General features: G+C 43.8%; 1 protein-coding gene across 3 annotated transcripts in view; it reads left to right on the forward strand.

The window, feature by feature from the left end:
* Positions 1-1662: 1662 nt before the first annotated feature.
* Positions 1663-21544, forward strand: part of UHRF2 (ubiquitin like with PHD and ring finger domains 2) — a 179199-nt gene continuing 159317 nt past the window's right edge. Inside the window, exon 1 of one of the 3 annotated variants that reach the window (XM_075128768.1) lies at positions 1663-2194. In XM_075128768.1, coding sequence (XP_074984869.1) covers positions 2042-2194 — 153 coding nt within the window. In that variant the 5' untranslated portion in view covers positions 1663-2041. The remainder of the gene's footprint in view (positions 2195-21544) is intronic. The other 2 variants (XM_048851776.2, XM_048851774.2) reach the window with 2 other exon arrangements.

Raw genomic sequence — 21544 nt, forward strand, 5'->3', positions numbered from 1 at the left:
AGAGGGCAGGAGTTCCCTGGGGAGGGGAGACCCAAATCTGTGGGGTACTTCAGGGGCAGCACCCTGGGTAAAGGGGCACTGTGGTCCGGGAGGGACATGGGGGAGCCAGTGGCAGCAGGACTCTGGCCTGCAGATGGTGCTCTGGAGGCTGGAAGAGCTACTTCCCAAGGATGACCAGAAGGAGGTGCTGCAGGTGTGAGCCCTGACCGTTACAGGGACCCCCAGAAAGCTAGAGCTTGAGGTGCCTAATGCTTGGACCATGTATGCTGTAGTGGGGTCAGTTACTGAATTATATAATAAGCCTTTTCCCCTGTGTGTTGTCATAATCATTTTAGAGATGAAGGCAAAAGGCAAGGGGCTGACTTTCAGAAGTATAGGCACTAGCAGCTCCCACTTATTTCAACTGCAGTTGCAGGTGTTCAGCATTTTTGTAAATCAGGTCCTATATTACTTGGTCAAGGCCACAGTGGGAGTCCGGTTAGAACCGGAATTAGACATGCAGGAATGTTTGCTTTCATTCCAATGTAAGAGTGCCATAAAAACATCTTTAACACCTGAATCCTATCATAGTCTATTAATTTCTGAGCGCAATCCCCAAATTTTATCTCACAGAGTACAAGTAAAGCTGCTCTGAGTCCCTGTAGAACATATAGACCTCAGTGCTTCCACAGTGAACGATATCACAAAATTCTGTATCCTGTTGAATCCAGGTGCCAGATACATTTTTATTGTGCATTGGGTCAGGATACACTAGGGTCCAGATTTGTGAAGTAGGAGCAGCTAGCTCTTTATTTAGCTTTCCAGTGAAGCAGGAGAGGCTTGCTCTTTATTTAAAATTGTTCTCTTTGGAGTTTTGGGCCCAAAATTTGGCAAGCTGGATCTAGGTGCCAGAATCCTCTTTCTTCTATGCTGTTGTGCTGGGATGAGTCAGGATCTAGATCTTCCCTGTATAACAAGAGCAGTTAGATTTGTTTTGTGTTTAGTCAGTGGGATTTGTGGGTTCGGGGCACGAAGCTGGCTAACTCCAGGTTTTTGCGGCTCTGGGTCCAGATTTAGTGGTGGTCTCACAATTGTTTTATCTGTTCTTTATCTCTGTGAGAACGTTGGAGGGTTCGGGTCCACCAGACTCTGGAAGGATCCAGGCATCGGGTCTGCGTGTTTGAGGTATGGTTTAGTCGTGCCTTGCAGGGGTCTGGAGGAGTTTGGTGTTAGTGTCACGAGGCAACAATTGTTTTCTGTGCTGCTAGCACAGCTTTGGGTGCAGGATCCGTGTAGACCCTGCCCTTACCTTCTTCCTTTAACAATGAAGCTGAGATGCACCCTAACAGGTCTCGGTCCCCCGGACCGAGACAAGCCGCAGGCCCCGAGCGCCCCACAACGCAGAGTCTGCTCCCGCCCTGACAAGGCGAAAGACTCGCTCTTCCCCTTCCCCGCGGAGATGGTTGCAGATCTGCCCTTACACCTCGTCACCGCGCGAACCCTCAGCCCGTCAGACCCAAGGCGGGAAAAGGGGGCCGGCTGGGGGCGGGGCGTAAGGCGGGGCCCTGCGGGTAGCGAAGGCGGAGGTGGGGGGAGCCGGCCCTGTCTCCTCGATGTTGTTGTTGTGGTCTCTTTAAGGCGGCGGGGCGGGGGGGAGAGGGAGCGGGAGACTCTCGCGATATCAGCCTTGGCGCCGTGACCTCCATGTGAGAGCGGCAGCTGCTGGTAAACACTCCCCGGGGCTCGGACATGGCTCCCGGCGGTGCCCGTTAGACCTGGCCGCGGCGCTTCGCTCAGGGTGCTTCTACTCATTGTGCTGCACCAGGGAGCTCGCGGCCTCGCGTACACGTCGCTGCGGGCGCACTCGGACCGGCGGGGGCGGGGGTCTGGTCTCCTCGCCCCTGTGAGCGAGGCCGTCGGCCCGGGAGGCTCGGGCTGCTCCGCGGGTTTACCATCCTGCCCCACTGAGCCAAAACAAAGAAGCGGCAGAGGCGCTCACGCCCCCGGAGAGCGGGCGGGAGCCGCGACCGGCAGCCTCCCGAGCGGTGGGCGGCCGCGCACCATGTGGATCCAGGTCCGCACCATAGACGGCACCGAGACCCAGACCATCGACGACCTGAGTCGCCTCACCAAGATAGAGTGTCTGCGGGAGAAGATCCAGGAGAGCTTCCGAGTGAGCCCCGAGCGGCAGCGCCTCTTCTACCGGGGCAAGCAGGTGAGGCGGGAGTGCCCCCAAACCTGCCGCCACCCCCCGCGCGCTCTTTGTGCTCCCCGGAGCGGCGCTCCAGGCTGCCCGGCCATGCGAGCCGCTGGCTGCGGCTTTTGTTTACTCGCTCTCGCTGGGCCTAGGGCAACGTGAGGGGCAGGAGCAGCCCGGCTCCCCCTTCCTGCGGCGCTGCTGACCAAGGGACCAGGCGGCGCCCCCGGGGGGAAAGGGTGTCGGACCGACTCCTTTGTGTCGGCTTTCCCAGCTGGACAGCCTCGCGCCTCCCCCCCTGCCGTGCCCGGGGATGGGAGGAGACGCGGCGGCTCCTCCAGGCTTCCCCCTTGGTGTCCCCGTTGGCTTCAGCAGGGGAGGCGCCTCCCCCCGCTGTGTGTAAAAGCGGCTTCCAGGGCGGAGCGCCGCTTTCAGGCCCCGCACGTGTGTATGTGGCGTGGGGAGGGGCGCCGGGGGCGTGTGCCTGAAGCGAGGGGGGTTCTCGCCTCCCCGGCCTCGCGCCAAGGATTAACGGTTTTGTGGAACTACTGGGCCTGGCTACGAACCCTCCCCTCTCGGGGGGGGGGGGGGGAGCGGGGGCAGCTCTGCAGAATTGGGGGGGGGGCGCGCACGTGACTAGACCACGTGGGGTGGGGGGCTCCAAGAAATCGCCTCTTACCCGCCTTGGCTTTAGCTTCACTTGCAGAAACCGAATAAGCCTGAGCATAGCTTGCCCTAGCAGGACTTTTGCACCCTGTTTGTGTTAGCCCTTCTCGTCCCCCACACCCCGAAATTGCCCACAGTTGGGGCTTCTCCAATGGGAGAGCTACCACAGACAAGGTACCAGTGCCTACTGGTGTCAGACAAGTTGCATCAGCTGTCCCTGAATTGAACTGTGCCTAAAAATCTTTGTGTGGGCTATGCTGTGGACACAGTGGTACCCAGGATTGCTCTAGCCAAAGAGGACCTCCCGGTGTCTGTGCCTATAGCTGTAGATGCTTTCATCATCATATAGACATAGGGTAGTGGCAAATGAGGCATGCAGAATGCTGCAAGAGTAGTAGAGGAAGGGCATAAAAGGAAAGGGAGGTTGCACACTTCAGTGTGGTTGAATCTCCTTTTTTAATAGGAAGAGTGATCTGGGCTACCACTGGATGCAGTGTGGCTCTAACCAGTATGGCCAGGTTATGTCTCTAAGATTAAACCTTAAATTTAACAGATTGGATATATATTGGTGTGAATAATAGAAGCAGTCACAAGGAATGGGATTTAATATTAGTCATCAACAGGTGACCACTAACATAAGTTTTTCTGTATCTAGTGCTCCATAGAGTGAGGAAATGTCTGTGAAAGATGCTATAGAAAGATTGCAATTCTTATGGCAGGAGTGTTAATCTGGAAGTTTAAAATTTTACTGGAGGATTAAAGTTATAATAATTATGAAGCCAGAAGCTGAAGCAGAGTTTTGAGCAGTTAAAAGTGGGCAGAGTTGGTGTCAGTTTGACCTTTCAGTCACATTGATGTCAGTACATCTACGCACTTCCTGAAGGGGAGATTCGGGTCTGGCTTGTTAGTTGCGGTGACACAAGGCTGGTTAGAGCTTAAAGTCACTGCTTTTGTTTCCACCTTGATTCTTCCCCTCCTCCCCCCCCCCCAAAAAAAAAAAAAAAAAAGAAAATCTTGTGTGGCTAAGGTGACATTTTGGCTGACTTAAGCTTGGGTTACTTTCCTTGTAAGACAAAGGAGTGGAAGTTGCAATTTTTTTTTTATTTGAATGTACGAACTAGTTTGAGCTCAAACAAATAGATTCTGGTTCTGAACACCTTTCCTGCTGGAAGTTAGTTTGTCAGCTGTGCATGTGGAACTGAAGATTGAAGAGATTTTTATCCCCTAAAGTATACTCTGTTGAACATGAGGATGTACTGTGCTCAGTTAAAGAGTTAGTATCTACTCACTTGATTTTAACAGAAATGAATGAGTGCATCCGCATTCTGAAAGAAACTAGTTTGTTACTCCTTGAGACACACATTCTCAGGATAAACTTCCCAACGCTACTGCAGTTCAGGCACATACACTACCATAAGCTTAACCTTTGTAGCTTCTTGACATCTCATTTCCCTTTTGGGCAAGAGCATTAAACCTTTGAGATGTGTAGTAACATAGGGAGTAAAATTAAGCAGGGGATTGACCCTGTATGCAGCTAAAGTTTCACACTAAAACATTTGTATAGAAACATGAATTTTTACTGCATTCAGGATTGTACAGAAGGACATGTGGCAGTATTCATGGTTGCAGTCTGTCACTTGTGGCTCACTTTATAAAGGCTCTCGGCAATGTGAAAGAGTTAGGATTCCTTAAATTAGATTAATCTGGGAAATATGTCAAGATATTTAGGAAGTCTGTAGTTTCTGCAGACTTGCCTTGTTCTTCCTTAGTTGCTAACTTCCTGTTTTATGAAGTCTTAAGACTTTTAAAAAGCTAGTCCCTCTGTGCCCCTTTTTTAGAAAAGAATCTGAATGAGAGTAAAATTTTTCCTGCTTGTTTAACTGTAAATGTTAGGCCTGTAAAGTCTTGGGTTTCTGGTTTTATTGGAGGACTTCTGTGAGGTCTCAGATGTTTATGGTGAGCTTTCTCTGCTTAATTGACAAGGTTGGGGTGTAAAAATGAAAGGCCCCCTTAATCCAAAATCTGAAAGGGGGCAGGGAGGAGAACAAGCTTTAAACAATGAGTAATCCTTTCCTTTTGATTACTGAATTTTCACCCTGGGCTCATGTCACCATTTTACTTATCCCTGTCAGTTTTTCATCAAAGACAGATCTGAGCTGCTCATGTAAACAGAAAAAAAATTGAAAACCTTTTCAGGCTAGCTTTTTACATAAAAGCCCAGCTTTGGATATTTAAGTAATACTGTTAGGGCTGTATATGTTTTAAACAGCTGCTTTCCAAGAGAGGGTAATGTCCTCTAATTTCTCTGTATAGTACATGTAAATGTACCCTTCAAGGTCATATATGTAGGAGGAATGTAGCATGACAGTTTTCCCTGCAGAAGCAACTCAAAATCCCTACACAGTTATGTTCTGAGTCTGTGGCCATTTATTACAGGTCTCTCTGTAGCTAGCAAGCAATTCAGAAACTGTATTGCAAGAAACATTATCCAAGACTCCTCCCTTTCTGTGGTGAAGTATTCCAGTAGTCTTTTTTTTAAATCACTTGGAGTGATCTTGTGATTACATGGGTAATCTTGTACTTTAAAAGGCATAAATTGCTTCTTTGCTTTAAACAGTAAGATATGCCATATTTGACAAAAAGCTATTTGATTTGTATAGAATGGTTGATTAAGATTCCCCAAATCCTCCTTTTAGTAAACTGGTTGTGGCCTGTGTGTACACTGAAGTTTATTGTAGATAATTCTTGTAACTAAGAGCATGTACTGCAAAAATGCTAACTGTATTTTACAGGAAATGGCAAAATGCTTGTATACCCAAGTAAAAGTTTTTGTAAGGGAAGTAAAGGAGATCTTGGTTTGAGTAGACTTACTCTACACACTTTTTTTAGAACTAATACAGTAAACTATTTTCAAAGAACCAAACTCTAATCATTGTGGGATCCCTAGCTTCAGTTACTTTACTGGAAAAACAAGCAGTAAAAAATGTTGAGGTTTAAGCTTGAAAACTTGCCACAAAACTTAAACTGATCCACAAGCCTGCATAGGAATTCAAACAAATTCCTGCTGCAAAGTTGGGTTTGTACAACTGAAACTTACATGGTATCCTGCTTTAACAGTTATTACTTCAGATCACAAAATACGAAAGTTACTTCAGGATGAGAGATTGGTTTGGGGATATGGAATTGTCAGGTTCTTGGTTAAAATCTTATCTAGGCTGGAAACTAACTTGTATCTCACTGTTGCATGAGGAGTTTAGCTCATGAGAGGTTATTGGGTATCTGTCCATATTACAGAAACAACCAGCAAAACTGGCATCCTTCATGGCGATCTTATTAGTGGTCAGATATGGAAGGGAGTTGCAGTCTAAACTGTCCTTTTACACCTCTCCAGTACAGGATTGAGGCAGGTAGTGTGGCAGCATAGGAAATTGTGCATACTACTGTGGCAGTGGTTTTCAAACTTTATGGCGATGCAGTTGAAGAAAATTGTTGATGCCAGCAACCCAATGGAGCTGGGGGTGAGGGGTTTGGGGTATGGGAGGGGCACAAGGCTGGGGCAGAGGGATGTGGAGTGGAGGTAAAGACTGCAGGGTAGGGCTGGGAATGAGGGGTTCAGGGTATGGGAGGGGGCTCTGGGCTGGGGTGTGGGAGGGACGCAGGCTTTGGGGTGGGGCCTGGATGAGGGATTTGGGGTGCAGGAGGGGGCTCTGGTTTGGGGGGGCTCAGGGCTGGGGCAGGAGATTGGGTGGCTCCCGGTCAGCAGCGTAGTGGGGGTACTAAGGAAGGCTTCCTGCATATCTTGGCACCACAGACTGTGCTGCGCCCTGGAAGCGGCCAGTAGTAGGTCAGGCTCCTAGGTGGAGGTGTGCATGTGGCTCTTGCCCATAGCCCCCTGCCTAGGAGCTGGACCTGTTGCTGGCCGCTTCCGGGGACAGCACAGTATCAGAATAGGTAGGAAATGGCTTGTGTTAGCCATGCAGCACCGTTGACGGGACTTTTAATGGCCCAATCAGCAGCTGACCAGAGCCACCATGCCATGGTACCGGGTCGCAGCCCACAATTTGAAAACCCCTGTGCTATGGGATTCGGTGTTTTTGATCAGGACTATAGAATGAAAAAAAAATACAATAAAGTTCATAACACTTTCAAAGGAAAGTAATCCAAATGTAAGGCAAGGCTGTGTCTTAATGATTCTGCAGATGCCTACATGCTGTCATTGCTGCTTTGTGGCTCATAACTGTCTCAGCTTCGTTCTGATGCTGCTTGAGATCACAACCTATTGGGTGTTAGTGAAACCATCAACCATGGCAACTTAACCTTGCTGCCAGATGGAAGGGGGGTAGGGAGTGGTGGGAAGAACTACACTAGGCCTTGACTTCACTAGGCAGAAAGGTGTGCTAATGCATCAGCTAATATATAACTAATGAGGTAAAATCCTAGCAGGGCAAGGCAGCTCATAGTTAATAAGTTAGTAGGTGAGGTTAAAACTAAAGCTCCCTCATAATCTTTGCTCCTGAAAATTAGCAGATAGAGTTAAAATGGAGACATGGATAGGCTCAGGGCACAAGGGTGTATAATCTGTGATCCAGACCCCCCTCCTCTGCTCTCTATACACCCACCTAACCTTCTCATTACACCTCTGGATAAAAAATAAGGCTGCTTCTTCTTCCAGGCAGCCTGGTTTCTATTAGCAGGAGCATGGAGAGTATGGGATAGACTGTCTCCCTGCTCTCAGTTTTGTTGCCTGGCACCACAGCAACCCCTTGGTGCCAGAAAGAGCAATTCTAGGGAAAGTTGTGCTTAGCCCCTGCTGTGCTGGAACATGTACTATGCAGACAAGTTCTCCTGAGATGCTGTCTGTCAAACTCTAACGAGTCTACTGAGCATTTGCGAACAAATTTTTCAGATTCATAACTTGAGTGAATTTTCGTGGGGACAGCATAAAGCTCTTGTCCCAACAACAAGGCAAACTTCTTCCTTTCCAACTTCCAGTCCTTGCTCCAAACCATGGATGGGCTAGAGCTTCTGAATGAAACGGTTGTGAGAACTATTGTATTTTCCCCTAATTTTGTTTTTGGAAATTACTTGACCATTTTAGCTGAAACTTTAAATTTTTTTTTTTTGGCCTCAGGCAGAGAGCCAGCATGGGGAAACTTCAGGTTAAGTAGTTAAAATTTAGTTAAGTTTTTAAGCAACTAAAAACAGGATCTTAAAATGGGAAGTATTTGCCAACTATAACCATAGGTAGCACTATCTGCTCCAGCTATAATTTGTTAGATTGTGGTAGTTTGACACTGAATACCTTTGTTGCAAGAGCGCAGAAGTCCAGCTGGATTAGTACTGTACTACAGTATACTTGAAACAAGATTGACAGTGAGCTAATGCTGAGGTTAATGGCCATTTAGGTAGGACAATAGGTTCAAGCTATGCAATTCAGTGGGGGTTACAACGAAAAATCAGTTGCTTCTATGTTACCAAATAACTCTCCAATCAAAATGCAACCTATTTCTCTTGGAAATTGCCCAAACCTTTCTGAAATGTAATTATCCTTAGTGGTATTTGGCATCAGTCTCTATAGGTACCTGAAAATATACTTTGTAAGACACACATAATAGACACTTGGGCTCTAAAAGTAAAATCTCTGGTAGATGAGAACTTAAGCATGTGGAAAATGTAATGAACATGCCTAATACACTACAAGTACTATTTGTGCTGCAGTTGAAGTTGAGCTGCACGTTTTATTAAACACTCATGGTAATGGTCTTATAAATGAACATTTTTTAGGGGCTGCAATTTGACGAACGGTGAACTCTTAATCACTGTACTTGCACAGTACTAAGTTTTAGGAAGAAATGTCAATTGTCTGTAAAACATACAATTAGACTTTACTTACTTTTTAAATAAGTATTCAAACCTAGTCTGCCCTTGCTAATTAGTTCAAACAAGTTAAATCTAGAACAAGTTTATGGGGGTTGCATGGCTCAGTACTGGAAAGTGGATGGTAAGTCTTGTTTCTAGGTCACTGAATTTGGGCCCAGGTTGGTGGTGGTCAGATGTTGCTCTCTCATAGCTTCTAGAGTGCAGTCGCCACTTGCTTCTCCACTTTGAATGCTGCTCTCGGTCTGGTGTCTGGGGAAAGCTTGGCACACAGATCCAGAAATATGGCTTTTCATATCCAAAAGTTCTGCAGCCACTGCTCATCCCTTCATTATGGTGTGATCCCACCAGTCAGTGCTCCTTTCTCAGGCTCAGAAGCAGCATTCCACCATATGCAACTGCTCTGAACAGCGCCAGTCCCCTGGAATTGTTTTGTTGTGTCGCTCAGCAGGCTGTCCTCAGAGAAATTGTCATGTCTCCCATTGTTGTGATTCTTCCTGTGATCTGCAAATATAGGAGAATCGTGCGTCCTGTGTCTGCAGCATTCATGAGAATAGTGTTTAAGTCTGTAGGCTCTGTGCCTCTGTCAGAGATGGGAGACAGCAAAAATGCTGTGGGAGTTAGTGGGATTTTAAAAAAAACCTCAATAAAAATATGGGATATGGATGGCATTATGGGATGGAGAAAGTTGCATGCTGGGAACTTGACCTTGAGCTTCCAGAGATCCTTGGGTCAGTCATTTCTTTCTAACACATTCCAAAAACTTCTCAAAAGACATTGTGCTGGAGTGCAGCATGGTGGCACACTCGGATACCTACCCATAGTGCCACCACACTTGGTATCAACACCTCTTCTGTGAAAGAAACTGTACCCCCCAGCTTATATCACTTACACCTTGGATCAGAGCTCTGCTTAACACACAATTTGTAGCATAGACATGTCCTAAATCAGTGGGAGATAAAGATCCTCTGCAAGGTACAGAGTTCCTGTAGGATAATTATTTTGCTTCTGGGCTATGGGTTTTGAGTGACTTAGTCACCTATGTACAATAGCTCAATGGCTTTCTTCACTTTGTGTACACTGTTAAATTAATATTTAAAGAAAAGCAGGCACTCTAGTCTAAAACAGGCACTCCAGGTTGGATAAAGTGACTTTAGGTCACAATTTTATTTAATCTTTAAAATATCCAAAATGATGTGACATCGACCAGATTTGGCCAGTGCAGGGTTTCCTGTACAGAAGCTCTGATGCAGTGCGATCCTTTTGTCCTTGGGCTGTTGCTAGCCATTACTTACTGAAACCACTTTCAGTTTTGTACGGTTAATACCATATGTCTTGGAGAAGCACAAACACTTCTCTGGTTTCTAATGCAATAAAAACCAACAGACTATCAGTGAGAATTTTGAAGCTTTTTCTCAACTTTCAAAGACATGTCTAGGGCTCTATTAAATTCACGGTTCGTTTTGGTCAATTTCAGTCATAGGATTTTTAGAATTTAATGATTTCAGCTATTTATATCTGAAATTTCATGGTATTGTAATTATAGGGGTCCTGACCCAAAAAGGAGTTGTGGGTGGGGTTGCAAGGTTATTGTAGAGGGGGTTGCAGTACTGTTGCCCTTCTGGGCTGCTGCTGCTGGCGGTGGTGCTGTCTTCAGAGCTGGGCAACTGGAGAGTGACGGCTGCTGGCTGAGATCCCAGCTCTGAAGGTAGAGCTGCCACCAGCAGTGCAGAAGTAAGGATGGTGTGGTATAGTATTGGCACCCTTACTTCTGTGCTACTGCCTGCAGAGCTGGGCCCTCAGTCAGCAGCTGCCAATCTCTGGCTGCCCAGCTCTGAAGGCAGCAGTGCAGAAGTAAGGGTGGCATGGTATGGTATTGCTACCCTTACGTCTGCACTGCTGCTGGTGGGGTGCTGCTTTCAAAGCTGGGTGCCCAGCCAACAGCCGCCGCCTCTTTCTATCGGCCCAGCTCTGAAAGTAGTGCAAAGATAAGGGTGGCAAAACCCTGATCCACTTAAAATAAGTCTGTGACCCCCTCCCCCCGCAACTCCCTTTTGGGTCAGGATCCCCAATTTGAGAAATGCTGGTTTTCCCCCTGTGAAATCTGTATAGTATAGGGCAAAAGCACACACAAGACAAGCTTTCCCGGGGGGAGACACCAGATTTCACAGTCCATGATGCATTTTTCATGGCTGTGTGTTTGGTAGGGCAGTGTCACAATTATTAAGCGGGGAGGGAAGACTTAATACACTTAAACCATGTTAAAGTTGGGACCTGGTTGTCAAAAGGCTGATGTGTTAAAGATTAACTGTCTTGATTAACTGTCTGGAGCTGTATCTCTTATAACTTAAAGCATGGAATGCCATCCAATTATGGCTGTTGATTAACTGCAGTTAACTTGTGTGATTAACTCAAATTAATAGCAATTAAAAATCACTTAATCCCAGCTTTAATCATGCTGTTAAACAATAGAATACCAATTGCAATTTATTAAACATTTTGGATGCTTTTCTACATTTTCAAATAGATTGATTTCAGTTACAACACAGGATACAAAGTGTACAGTTCTCACTTTATATTTGTATTAAAAATGTGTGCACTGTAGTGATATAGTATTTTTTCAGTTCACCTCATACATGTTCTGTAGTGCATTCTCCTTATGGTGAAAGTGCAATTTAGAAATGGTTTTTCTTTGGGTGGGGTGGGAGTTACATAACTGCACTCAAATGCAAAACTTTAGAGCCTACAAGTATGCTCAGTCCTACTTCTTGTTCAGCCAATCGCTCAGGCAAACAAGCTTATTTACATTTTTGGGGGATAATGCTGGCCGCTTCTTACTTAAAATCTCACCTGAAAGTGAGAACAGGCATTCACACTTTTGTAGCTGTTATTACAAGGTATTTACGTGCCAGATATGCTAAACATTTGTATGCCCCTTCATGCTTCAGCCACCATTCCAGGGGACATGCTTCTGTGCTGATGATGCTTGTTTAAAAAAATGCATTAATTAAATTTGTGACTGAACTCCTTGGGGGAGAATTGTATGTCTCTGGCTCTCTTACATCAAATATATGGCAGAATCCGGGTATTAGCGGTCTTGAATGATGACGACCCAGCTCATGTTCGTTTTAAGAATGCTTTCACTGCCGATTTGACAAAACGTAAAGAAGTTATCAGTGTGAAATTTCTAAAGATAGAGCACTCGACCCAAGGTTTAAGAATCTGAAGTACCTTCCAAAATCTGAGAGGGACGAGGTGTGGAGCATGGTTTCAGAAGTCTTAAAAGAGCAAGACTGATATGGAAACTACAGAACCTGGGCCACCAAAAAAGAAAATCAACCTTGTGCTGGTGGCATCTGATGATGATTTTCATTCAGGTAATGAAAATGAACATGCGTCGGTCTGTACTACTTTGGATCATTATTGAGCAGAACCTGTCATCAGCATGGACACACCCTCTCTGGATTGGGGGTTGAAGCATGAAGGGACATTTGAATCTTTAGAGCATCTGGCATGTAAATATCTTGCAATACTGGCTACTACAGTGCAATGCGAGCACCTGTTCTGACTTTCAGGTGACATTGTAAACAAAAAGTGGGCAGCATTATGTTCTGCAAATGTGAACACACTTGTTTCTCTGAGCGATTGGCTGAACAAGAAGTAGGACTGAGTGCACTTGTAGGCTCTACAGTTTTACATTGTTTTGTTTTTGAATACCGTTATTTTTGTACATTCTACATTTGTAAGTCCAGCTTTCATGATAGAGATTGCACTACAGTACTTGTAATGGGGGAATTGAAAAATACCTTTTTTACAGTACAAATATTTGTAATATAAAGTAAGCACTGTACACTTTGTATTCTGTGTAATTTAAATCAATTTTATTTGAAAATGTAGAAAACATCTGAAAATATTTAAATCTATCATTGGTTAACAGCATAAATCACACTATCACTTAATTTTTTTAATCACTGGACAACCCTATATCCAATATTAGTCAAATACTATACTTTCTGTTAATCTTAATGCAGTTGGTTTGTTTAATCATCTACTGTTCTTAGTCCTTATAGCTAACAGACACACACAACCATGCTAATATGCATATGTGTAAATTGCTTTGCTGCACTACTTTGCTTGTGGTACCATTGACTATTGGCAGAGGAAGCTTAACACCCACCCCCCCGCGCGCAGTAACATATACTGGAATTTTAAAGATGAGAGTTGCCTTTTTCTCACCATTATTCCTTAAGTTTATGATAGGGGCATACATTGGTGGCCTACTTGTGAATTACAGTCCTCTTGATTTTTAGTATCCTATGGAATAGTGCTAATCAAATTGTGTTTTGAATGGCTAGTTCTGTGACCCTTTCTAGGGGTACGTAAGGTTGTGCAGCATCTTGCTACCACCTTCCCTTAGCATGAGGATGTCAAGTCTGTGCCTGTCAGGGGTCAGCTCCCTGACTGCACTAGCTATAAGCAACACAAGCATTCTCTCAGCCTACTCCGGCTCCACTGTGCCTTTGCAGGTTAGCAGTAGATGCACTCCAACCCCCAAGTCTTCCAGGTGCGCTGCTGCCTCCTCTCTCCTCCCCCTCCCCTGAGTGGCCACATGACCCACCTGACACACTCAGATTATATAGATCCTCTTCTCTGAAAGGAACAGTACACCACAGCTTATTACTTACACCTTGGATCACAGATCTGCTTAACACACAGCATTTAGATTTGTTTGTTACAAAAACAAGAATACAATGGAGTTGCATCTTACGCAGGGGTTAGGTTCTAAAGTCAGCGTGTAAGACGAAAATAGTGTATACTTAAAAAGTCGAAGAATGAAAGAATAAAAAAGGGAGACTACTTCAACATAGTTATGCGCAAACTGTAGTGCCGCAGGGTGGCCAGGAGCATTGTCAATGATCAGCAACACTTTAAAGTCAAGTCCTTTCTGTTCAAGGTACCGCTTGACCTCTGGAATGAAACACTTGTGGAACCAATCCAGAAATAATGCTGCTGTCACCCAAGCCTTTTTACTTGATTGCCAGAACACAGGCAGGAGATTTTTTTTGTTCTTGCCTTTTAGGGCACAGGGATTTGCAGCCTTGTAGAGCAAGCCCAATTTTATTAAATGCCCAGCCGCATTGCCACAAAACACAGTCTTTAGCTGCTTTGAAGCCGGGGCTTGTCTTTCTGATTTGAAAATGTAAGTGCAGTTGGGCATTTTTTTTTTTCCAGGAGAGCCCAGTCTCGTCAGCATTAAAAACTTTTTCCAGAAGAGAGCCCTTTTCTTCTATGATTTTCTTTAATTGTTCGGGGTAGGCTTTTGCTGCCTCTTCATTGGCAGATGCAGCTTCACCAGTAGTCTGCACGTTTTTGAGGTTAAAGCAGTTCCTAAAACTCCCTCCTCTTTGGCGGGAGGTTTGAACAGCGCATAGAGGCTAAGAGCCTTTTCTCGCAACGTATTGCTATCGATAGGCACATGTTTACGATTCATGTCTTCCAGCCATAAGTTTAATGCCTTTTCAGACTTCTCTAAAGTCTTATCACACACCTGGCTCATCACCTCAGCAGTTATTGGTGCACTTGATGCCACGGCTTGATGGATTTCTCTCTATCGGGTCTTGATGGCATGGATGCTGGATTTGTTGAGGCATATTTACGCACCACGTTGGACATACTGCCTCTCAATGAGTCCAACACAGCCAGTTTTTCCTCCAGCGTTGGAACAGATCACCTGGTGTTCAACTGAAGAAACAGCGAAGTAGTTGGCTTGCGTTTAGGGACCATGTACAAAATATGTATCTTTAAACACTAGAATCACAGTGCGGCGAGATGCTCACCGGATCTGCGGGCAGCGATTGATCTAGCGGGAGTTGATTTATTGCATCTAGAGTAGACACTATAACTCAAACCCCTCCCCCCCCCGAGCACTGTCCTGTCGACTCCTGTACAGTACTCCACCGCTGTGAGTTACAAGAATTCAATTATACATGCTCAGCAAAAAGTAAGTTAAATGCGCATATGATGCGACTCTACTGTAAAATATTCTCATTCTTAAAAATAAAGGAAACAAATGTTTACATGTAAAAGAAAACACATACTAGAGCCCAGATTTAACTAACGAGGTGCCATCTCATCTAATAAGGCACTACTTACCCAAAATCCTTCGCTGCATTTTTTCAACTAGGATGACTGGCAGACCCTCCTTTTGTAAGATGAAGCCTGCTTGAAGAATGCTAGGGTGTCACTGCACCCCTAAATATATTAGATCAATCTTTTTTTTTTTTTTAACCTGTAAATGGCATTTCCCCCTCTCCTCCCACTGTTCACCTCTTTCTGTTAATTTTGTATCCTGAAGTCCCTGCAATCTCTTCATTAACATTTGACTCCGTATGCAAATAGATTATTATAAGACATATAATACACAATAGTCAGTCAGGGAGATAAGTCTCCTATCTCTTGTCTGGAGGAACCTGTTTTAAGGCATGTCATTTCTGGGTGACTTCAGTTTAACTTCAAGTCTGTAAGTATATAATTTCTAGTCTAGATATACATATTTTTACAAAGATTTTGACCATTGTAACACAGGTACATGTAATTTCATTAGATAGCAGTTCATCAAAGGTTTCAGAGTAGCAGCTGTGTTAGTCTGTATTTGCAAAAAGAAAAGGAGTACTTGTGGCACCTTAGTCTAACAAATTTTATTTGAGCATAAGCTTTCCTGAGCTACAGCTCACTTCATCGGATGCATTCATCAAAGAATGTCATGTGAGATATGTATATACCAGACCCAGGGGATCCCTGTAATCCTTATGCCCCTACCATGCCCTCTGCCTGTTGGCATCAAGATGTCCTTGGGTCACAAAGGCTGTTCTGGTTATTCAGAATATGAACTGTTCTCTGTGAAAGTGTTTCCTGATGAGTGTTAACTCCTTTCTTGATATCAGTTTCTCTTGTTTATGATCACTGCTTCTGTTTGTCCAGAAATATCTCTTGATAAACACCATAAAACAATTTCAGGGTTTTTATACGTTAGTAACATGACTGGCTGAATTAACCCTCAAAGTCCTTAAAGGGGAAACTTCCTGGGTTCCCTTTACAGATCTTCCTCCAGACTATTCAAATGGAGGCAGGGACCTCCCGCGCAATGAGTCTTTGATCCTTCAACAGCTGCAACTTCCTTGGGATCTGCAGGAGTCTAGGTTCATCTGAAAAACCCTGTGCTTCCATGCCATATGGGGTGTTGGCTTTTTCCTTTCCCTGGTTTCCTGGTAACATGGTTCCAGTGAAGCTGTGCTACAAAACTCTTCAAGGAGGATCCTGGGGACAGTCTTTAGACCAAAGCTATTCCTTCTCTTTCCTTCCAAGGAGTCCTAGTTTTTGAGTGTGTAAAATCTGGATAGAATAAGAAATCTGTTTTTGACCTACTGTTAGAAAAAGTTACTGAATAAACAAGCAATTCTGTTCCCTTCTGTACAATCACTCTAGTATCGGAGCACCTGAAGTTAGTGGTAGTGAGCGTCTCTAGAGTTCTTGAAAGGGCATTTAAAAAGCGATCGGATTTTGAGATTCAGACTTTGTACAGATTTCCAAGCATGTTATATTGTAGTCAGGGTGGAGCAATTTAAATCCAGGTGATTCAGGTAATTTTAAAAGTTCCATCGTAGCTTGAAATTATGTTGCTATTACAATTTTAGACTAGTTCCCCATATAATTTTAGATACCCACTGGTAACATGGAAAAGAATATCTCTGAATTTTCCAAAACTGTCATGAGCTGAACAACATCTAATTACTTCTAGGAGAAACCCACTTCCATATATCCAAAATCAAGTGTTCATTCTTGTGTGAAGTGGCATGTGATAAACCCGCACATGCTAGAAAATGACCTGTCATATACTAACATCTAATTGTAGTTGAGTTCTCAGGCTTGAACATTTCAATAGCTTCAGCTGTTGAACATGAATTCCTTCTCTAGAATCAAGTTCTGTTTCTACTAGGTCCTATATTTGAAGGAACTCCTCAGCAAACCTTTTAGAATATTGTTAGCTTCTAGCAAATGATCAGCATCCTCTTTTTTTAATTTAACTATTTGTTTCTCTCTAAGTACCTCACCATATTAATCACCCGTGAATTAAACAGTGTTTCAATCTTAACCTACGACCAAGAAGCAGGCTTGCGGTTTAACTAACGAGCATGTGTCTGTGCCTCTCCTGTGGTCATTTTTATTCTAGCATGGAGTTACAAGTTCTTGGTTAATCCTGAAACAAATTTTTAGGTAATCTTCAAAAGCATTCTACTTTCTTACTTGAGACATGAAAAATATACAGCTGTATTTGGCAGCTGCAAAGTGGCTGTTGCAAAAGAAGTTTAATCCATGTAGGCTCTGATCCCACAAATGGGTTCATGGAGGTCTCATTGGTATCAATGGGACTCTGTGCCATCTCGGGCTCACCCACATACATTACATCACCGGACCAAGGGCAGGGAATAGATAATGTGATTTGTTTCCCTTAAGTCTTTAGGTAGTAACTTCTGGAATATATACAGAAAGCCATGCATACTGTGACAAAATTCCTCCTCTGCCTTGGTGGGTCCTGCACTTATTGGCTGATTTTTCTCCCTCAGAGGTTCATGGCAGCCCTCAGTATGGCCACTTTCATGGCTCACATCTGCCATTCACTCAGTCTCATCACTGGCCAGTGTGGGGGGAAAAGGAAGAACAATCATCCCTGCATTCTCTGCTGATCCACCTAGTAGATCAGGGAACAGGCCAGAGACCTTCCCATCTGGTGGAACCCACAGTCCAGTTCAACTCCTCCAGTATCAAGTAGGGAGTTTGGGGGGGTAGGGAGGGAATAGAGGGATGGGGGGAACCCAGGCCCGCCCTCTACTCTGGGTTCCAGCCCAGGGCCCTGTGGATTGCAGCTGTATACAGTGGCTCCTGTAACAGCTACGTGACAGCTACAACTCCCTGGGCTACTTCCCCATGGCCTCCTCCCAACACCTTCTTTATTCTCACCACAGGACCTTCCTCCTGATGTCTGATAATGCTTGTACTTCTCAGTCTTCCAGTAGTACGCCTTCTCACTCTCCGCTTCTTGCGCCTAGCTCCTCGCATGCACCACAAACTGAAGTGAGCGCCTTTTAAAACCCAGGTGCCCTGATTAGCCTTCCTGAATTGATTCTAGCCGCTTCTGCTTGGCTGCAGGAGTTCTAATCAGCCTGTCTGCCTTAATTGTTTCCAGAAAGTTCCTGATTGTTCTGGAACCATCCCTGTTACCTTACCCAGGGAAAAGGGATCTACTTAACCTGGGGCTAATATATCTGCCTTCTATCACTCTCCTGTAGCGCCCACCCACTTTCTGGATCCCAATAGGATTACTCTCCTGGAGCCATCTGGCCTGACCCTGTCACAATACCTACACTAATTTTCTTTCAAAACTTTCTCAGCTATATTAGCTGTATTCCATCACAAAACTAGTCCCACATGTATCTTATTTTTTATTAGCGATTGCAGTTGATATCGCTAGTCACTTATATTAATGTATTACAGATAAACAGCTCCCTTCTTGGGAGTTGTTGTAGTACATACAGTTAGACTTGTGAATGCTGTGCTACCTGTCTATACTCATATGCACATACTTCTGAAGATGGTTAAGGTCTGTCTGTATGACGGATATTTATACCGATGTAATGACACTGGTTGTATATTGGTTCAGCACTGGAGGTTTTCACTAGCATAGATATCCATTAAGCAATACTATTATAAATATTTCAAGTGTAGTCCGGTTCAGTCTCCTCCTTTTTAAAATACTTAAAGATGCCTAGCCACAGTAACTCGGTTGGAGAACTGGCTAAATCATTTCATGTTTCTTGACCCAATACACTGAACATTCATGGGAAGTTGGTGGTAACACAAAGCAGATAACCTGGATATATTTTAAGTTCCTGATTGAGTTTTGGTGTTCTCAAAGAATGTTAATGATAGGATAGGCCCATAGAACTTACTTGGTTTAGATGGATATATTAAATGATGCTCCTTAATAGGAAACCATGTAAATAGAAAGTCTATAGATAATTAGGAAGGCAGATCGCTAATGTGAATGTCTCTTGCTTTTTAAGAGACAAAATGAGAAGGGAAGAACTAACATCTAAACAAAAATCTGAAAGAAAGCTTTAATGAAATCAGTGCTAAATGACTTTATGCACCTTAACTTCGGTAAAATTTATAAAATCTCTGCAGATATATTAACTTTCACAAAATGCAGCTTGACTGTGCTAACTAGTTGCCTGACAACTCTGAAGAGCTCTGAATAAGCTCGAAAACTTCTCTCTCACCAGCAGAAGTTGATTCAATAAAAGATACTACCTCACCCACCTTGTCTGTCAGTCTGAGGCAGTAGTGGCAGTCATATGTAAAAAGAATTCTAACAGAGTACTACCGATCCCTAAGTCCTACCCCATGCTGCACAAATTTCTTAAAATTGGGCAGTTGGCTTTCATGGACCACCTTCCCTTCAGCCAGGCATCTCAGGGCTGACATTCTTATGAGTCATAAAAATCAGTATGGACAAGGATTTTCTTTAAATTTAATATAGTTTTAGCATCTGGAAACTCAACCACCATGGAACCAGGTGCTCTCCAGATCACCAGCGAGTGTTTTACAGACAACAGCTCAGGATCCTCAGTCCTTTGTAAACCAAATCTAATGTGCTTTTTGGGACTTTTCACTTGAATGGTTAAGAGCTTCTGGCTCTCTCCAGGATACTTGCCTCTGTCTCATGCTGTTGTATGCTCTGACTTCAGCTCCTAACTGTCTACATAGGGCATCTCAAGATTTGTATCATTTTAGTTCAAATCATAGCAATTTGTGGGCTGCGGTAAGAGCATTGTGGTACTGAATGAGACCGTTTGAGTGAGTCCAGAAGGCATCTGCCACACACTGCCTGTCTTGCTGAATGCAGTTTGGTTTTTGGCGCTCCCCTCCCACGAGAGAAGGTATTGAAGGAAACTAAATGTTTCCTAGTACCAGGTGCACAGTATCAGGTGGCTGCCACTAGGCTGGTGGTGTTCAATACCTAACCTGTAGGCTGGATCTGACCTACTTAATGTGTTATGAGCCATGTGATAGATTCAGCAGAATCTGGGCTTTTGGAAGAAGGTGGTTGACTTGGCATACCAATGGACCAGAATTCTACAGCTGCTATTTTCACTAGAATTGAAGCACCAGAAGTCTTTCCCTTTTCATTCAGCTAAAAGACGGTTGGAACTACACTGCTGCACAGTAACCAGAAGGGTGAGGTAGCTTGATTGAGGTGCAAGATAGTTTTGGAGGGGAAAAAAAATTACAGTACTAGAACCCTGCAGATACAGAAGAAACACTTTATAACTTCAGAAATGTTGTACTAAAATTTCACTTGTTTTTAAATTTTCCATGACTTGTTTTAATGTCTAGTACTTGCAGCATAAAATTCTCACTACTATATAATTTTTAGAGGACAGACCAACACTGGAACTGCTTGGAACTGAATAATGTGGTATAGTTGTAGCTGTATCAATCCCAGAATATTAGCAAGATAAAGTGGGTGAGATAATCTTTTATTGGACCGTATCTCCACTGCTACAGTGGTCAACACCTCCCATAACACCTTTCAAGATCCATGGATCCAACACATGCCTATCACAACATTTGGTGTACCTCATCTCGTGCACTAAACACTCCAATAACAACTATGTGGATGAAACCAGACAATCTGACTACACTTTTGAATGAACTCACATGGGAAAATAAGATGAAAACACCTTATCGCCTCTGGATGAATTCTTCTTACAAAGTGATCATTCTATCACACTATCCTGTCCTCAAAAGAAAACTGCACACGCTTTCAGAAGATGAGCCTGGGAGCTTAAATTCATTACTCTGCAAGACACTACAAATCATGGACTGAACACGGACAGTGGATTTATGGCTTATTACAACAATCTGTAACCTACTAGCCCCTACTTTTTGCCCTAGGACTGCAGACTTTTTGCCCTTTTAACTGCCCACTGGATGGTGCCTTTGCAATATATGTTAACTATTTATGCTAAACAATCTGTTTCATCTTGCATTTTGCTGTGTATTTGGGAGTACCTTTCCCAGATCTGAAGAAGAGCTCTCTGTGGCTTGAAAGTTTGTCTCTCACCAACAGAAGTTTGTCCAAAGACGATATCTCCCCCACTTTGTCTCTCAAAACTGAATAAAGAATTTCAGAAATATTAAGTAAAATCCTTCTAAGGGGACACAACTTCAGCTGAATCATGAACAGCACTTTTAGAGTGCTTTTAATTAAGCAATCCCTGTTTAAAAAAACTTGGAATAAGTGAAACCAGTGTGGTGCTGCTATTCTTTTTTTTTCTTATAAAACTTAAGATTACTACTTGAACTGAAACTGAATTAAACACCTTGAATTTTCCTTTAGACATCTGAGGAAAATTGCTTTTAATAGGATTACATGGAAGTAACATTACTGAAACTTATGAAGTGGCTTACTTTCAGTTAAAGGGTTATCTTTTCAAAGCTGTATTGAACACACTTACTACAAGGAAAGTTGATACAGTTTGTGGCTGTAAAAGCAGTCACTTGGAATGAGAAGCAGTGCCTTGCTTTTTGCTGAATTCTAGTTGAACTGAATTTTGGTAATGTAACTAGCTCAGTGAACACTCAGATGGGTTTATTTTCCTGAGCCAGAGTAACAAGCTATTTTGAATCCTAGCTAGTTTTACTGTTTAGGTAGATTAACGTAAAAGTAATATTAGCTGAAGATATAGTAACTCTGACAGATCT

Source organism: Caretta caretta, chromosome 5 (assembly GCF_965140235.1).
Source record: "Caretta caretta isolate rCarCar2 chromosome 5, rCarCar1.hap1, whole genome shotgun sequence".
Classification (NCBI taxonomy): Eukaryota; Metazoa; Chordata; order Testudines; family Cheloniidae; genus Caretta; species Caretta caretta.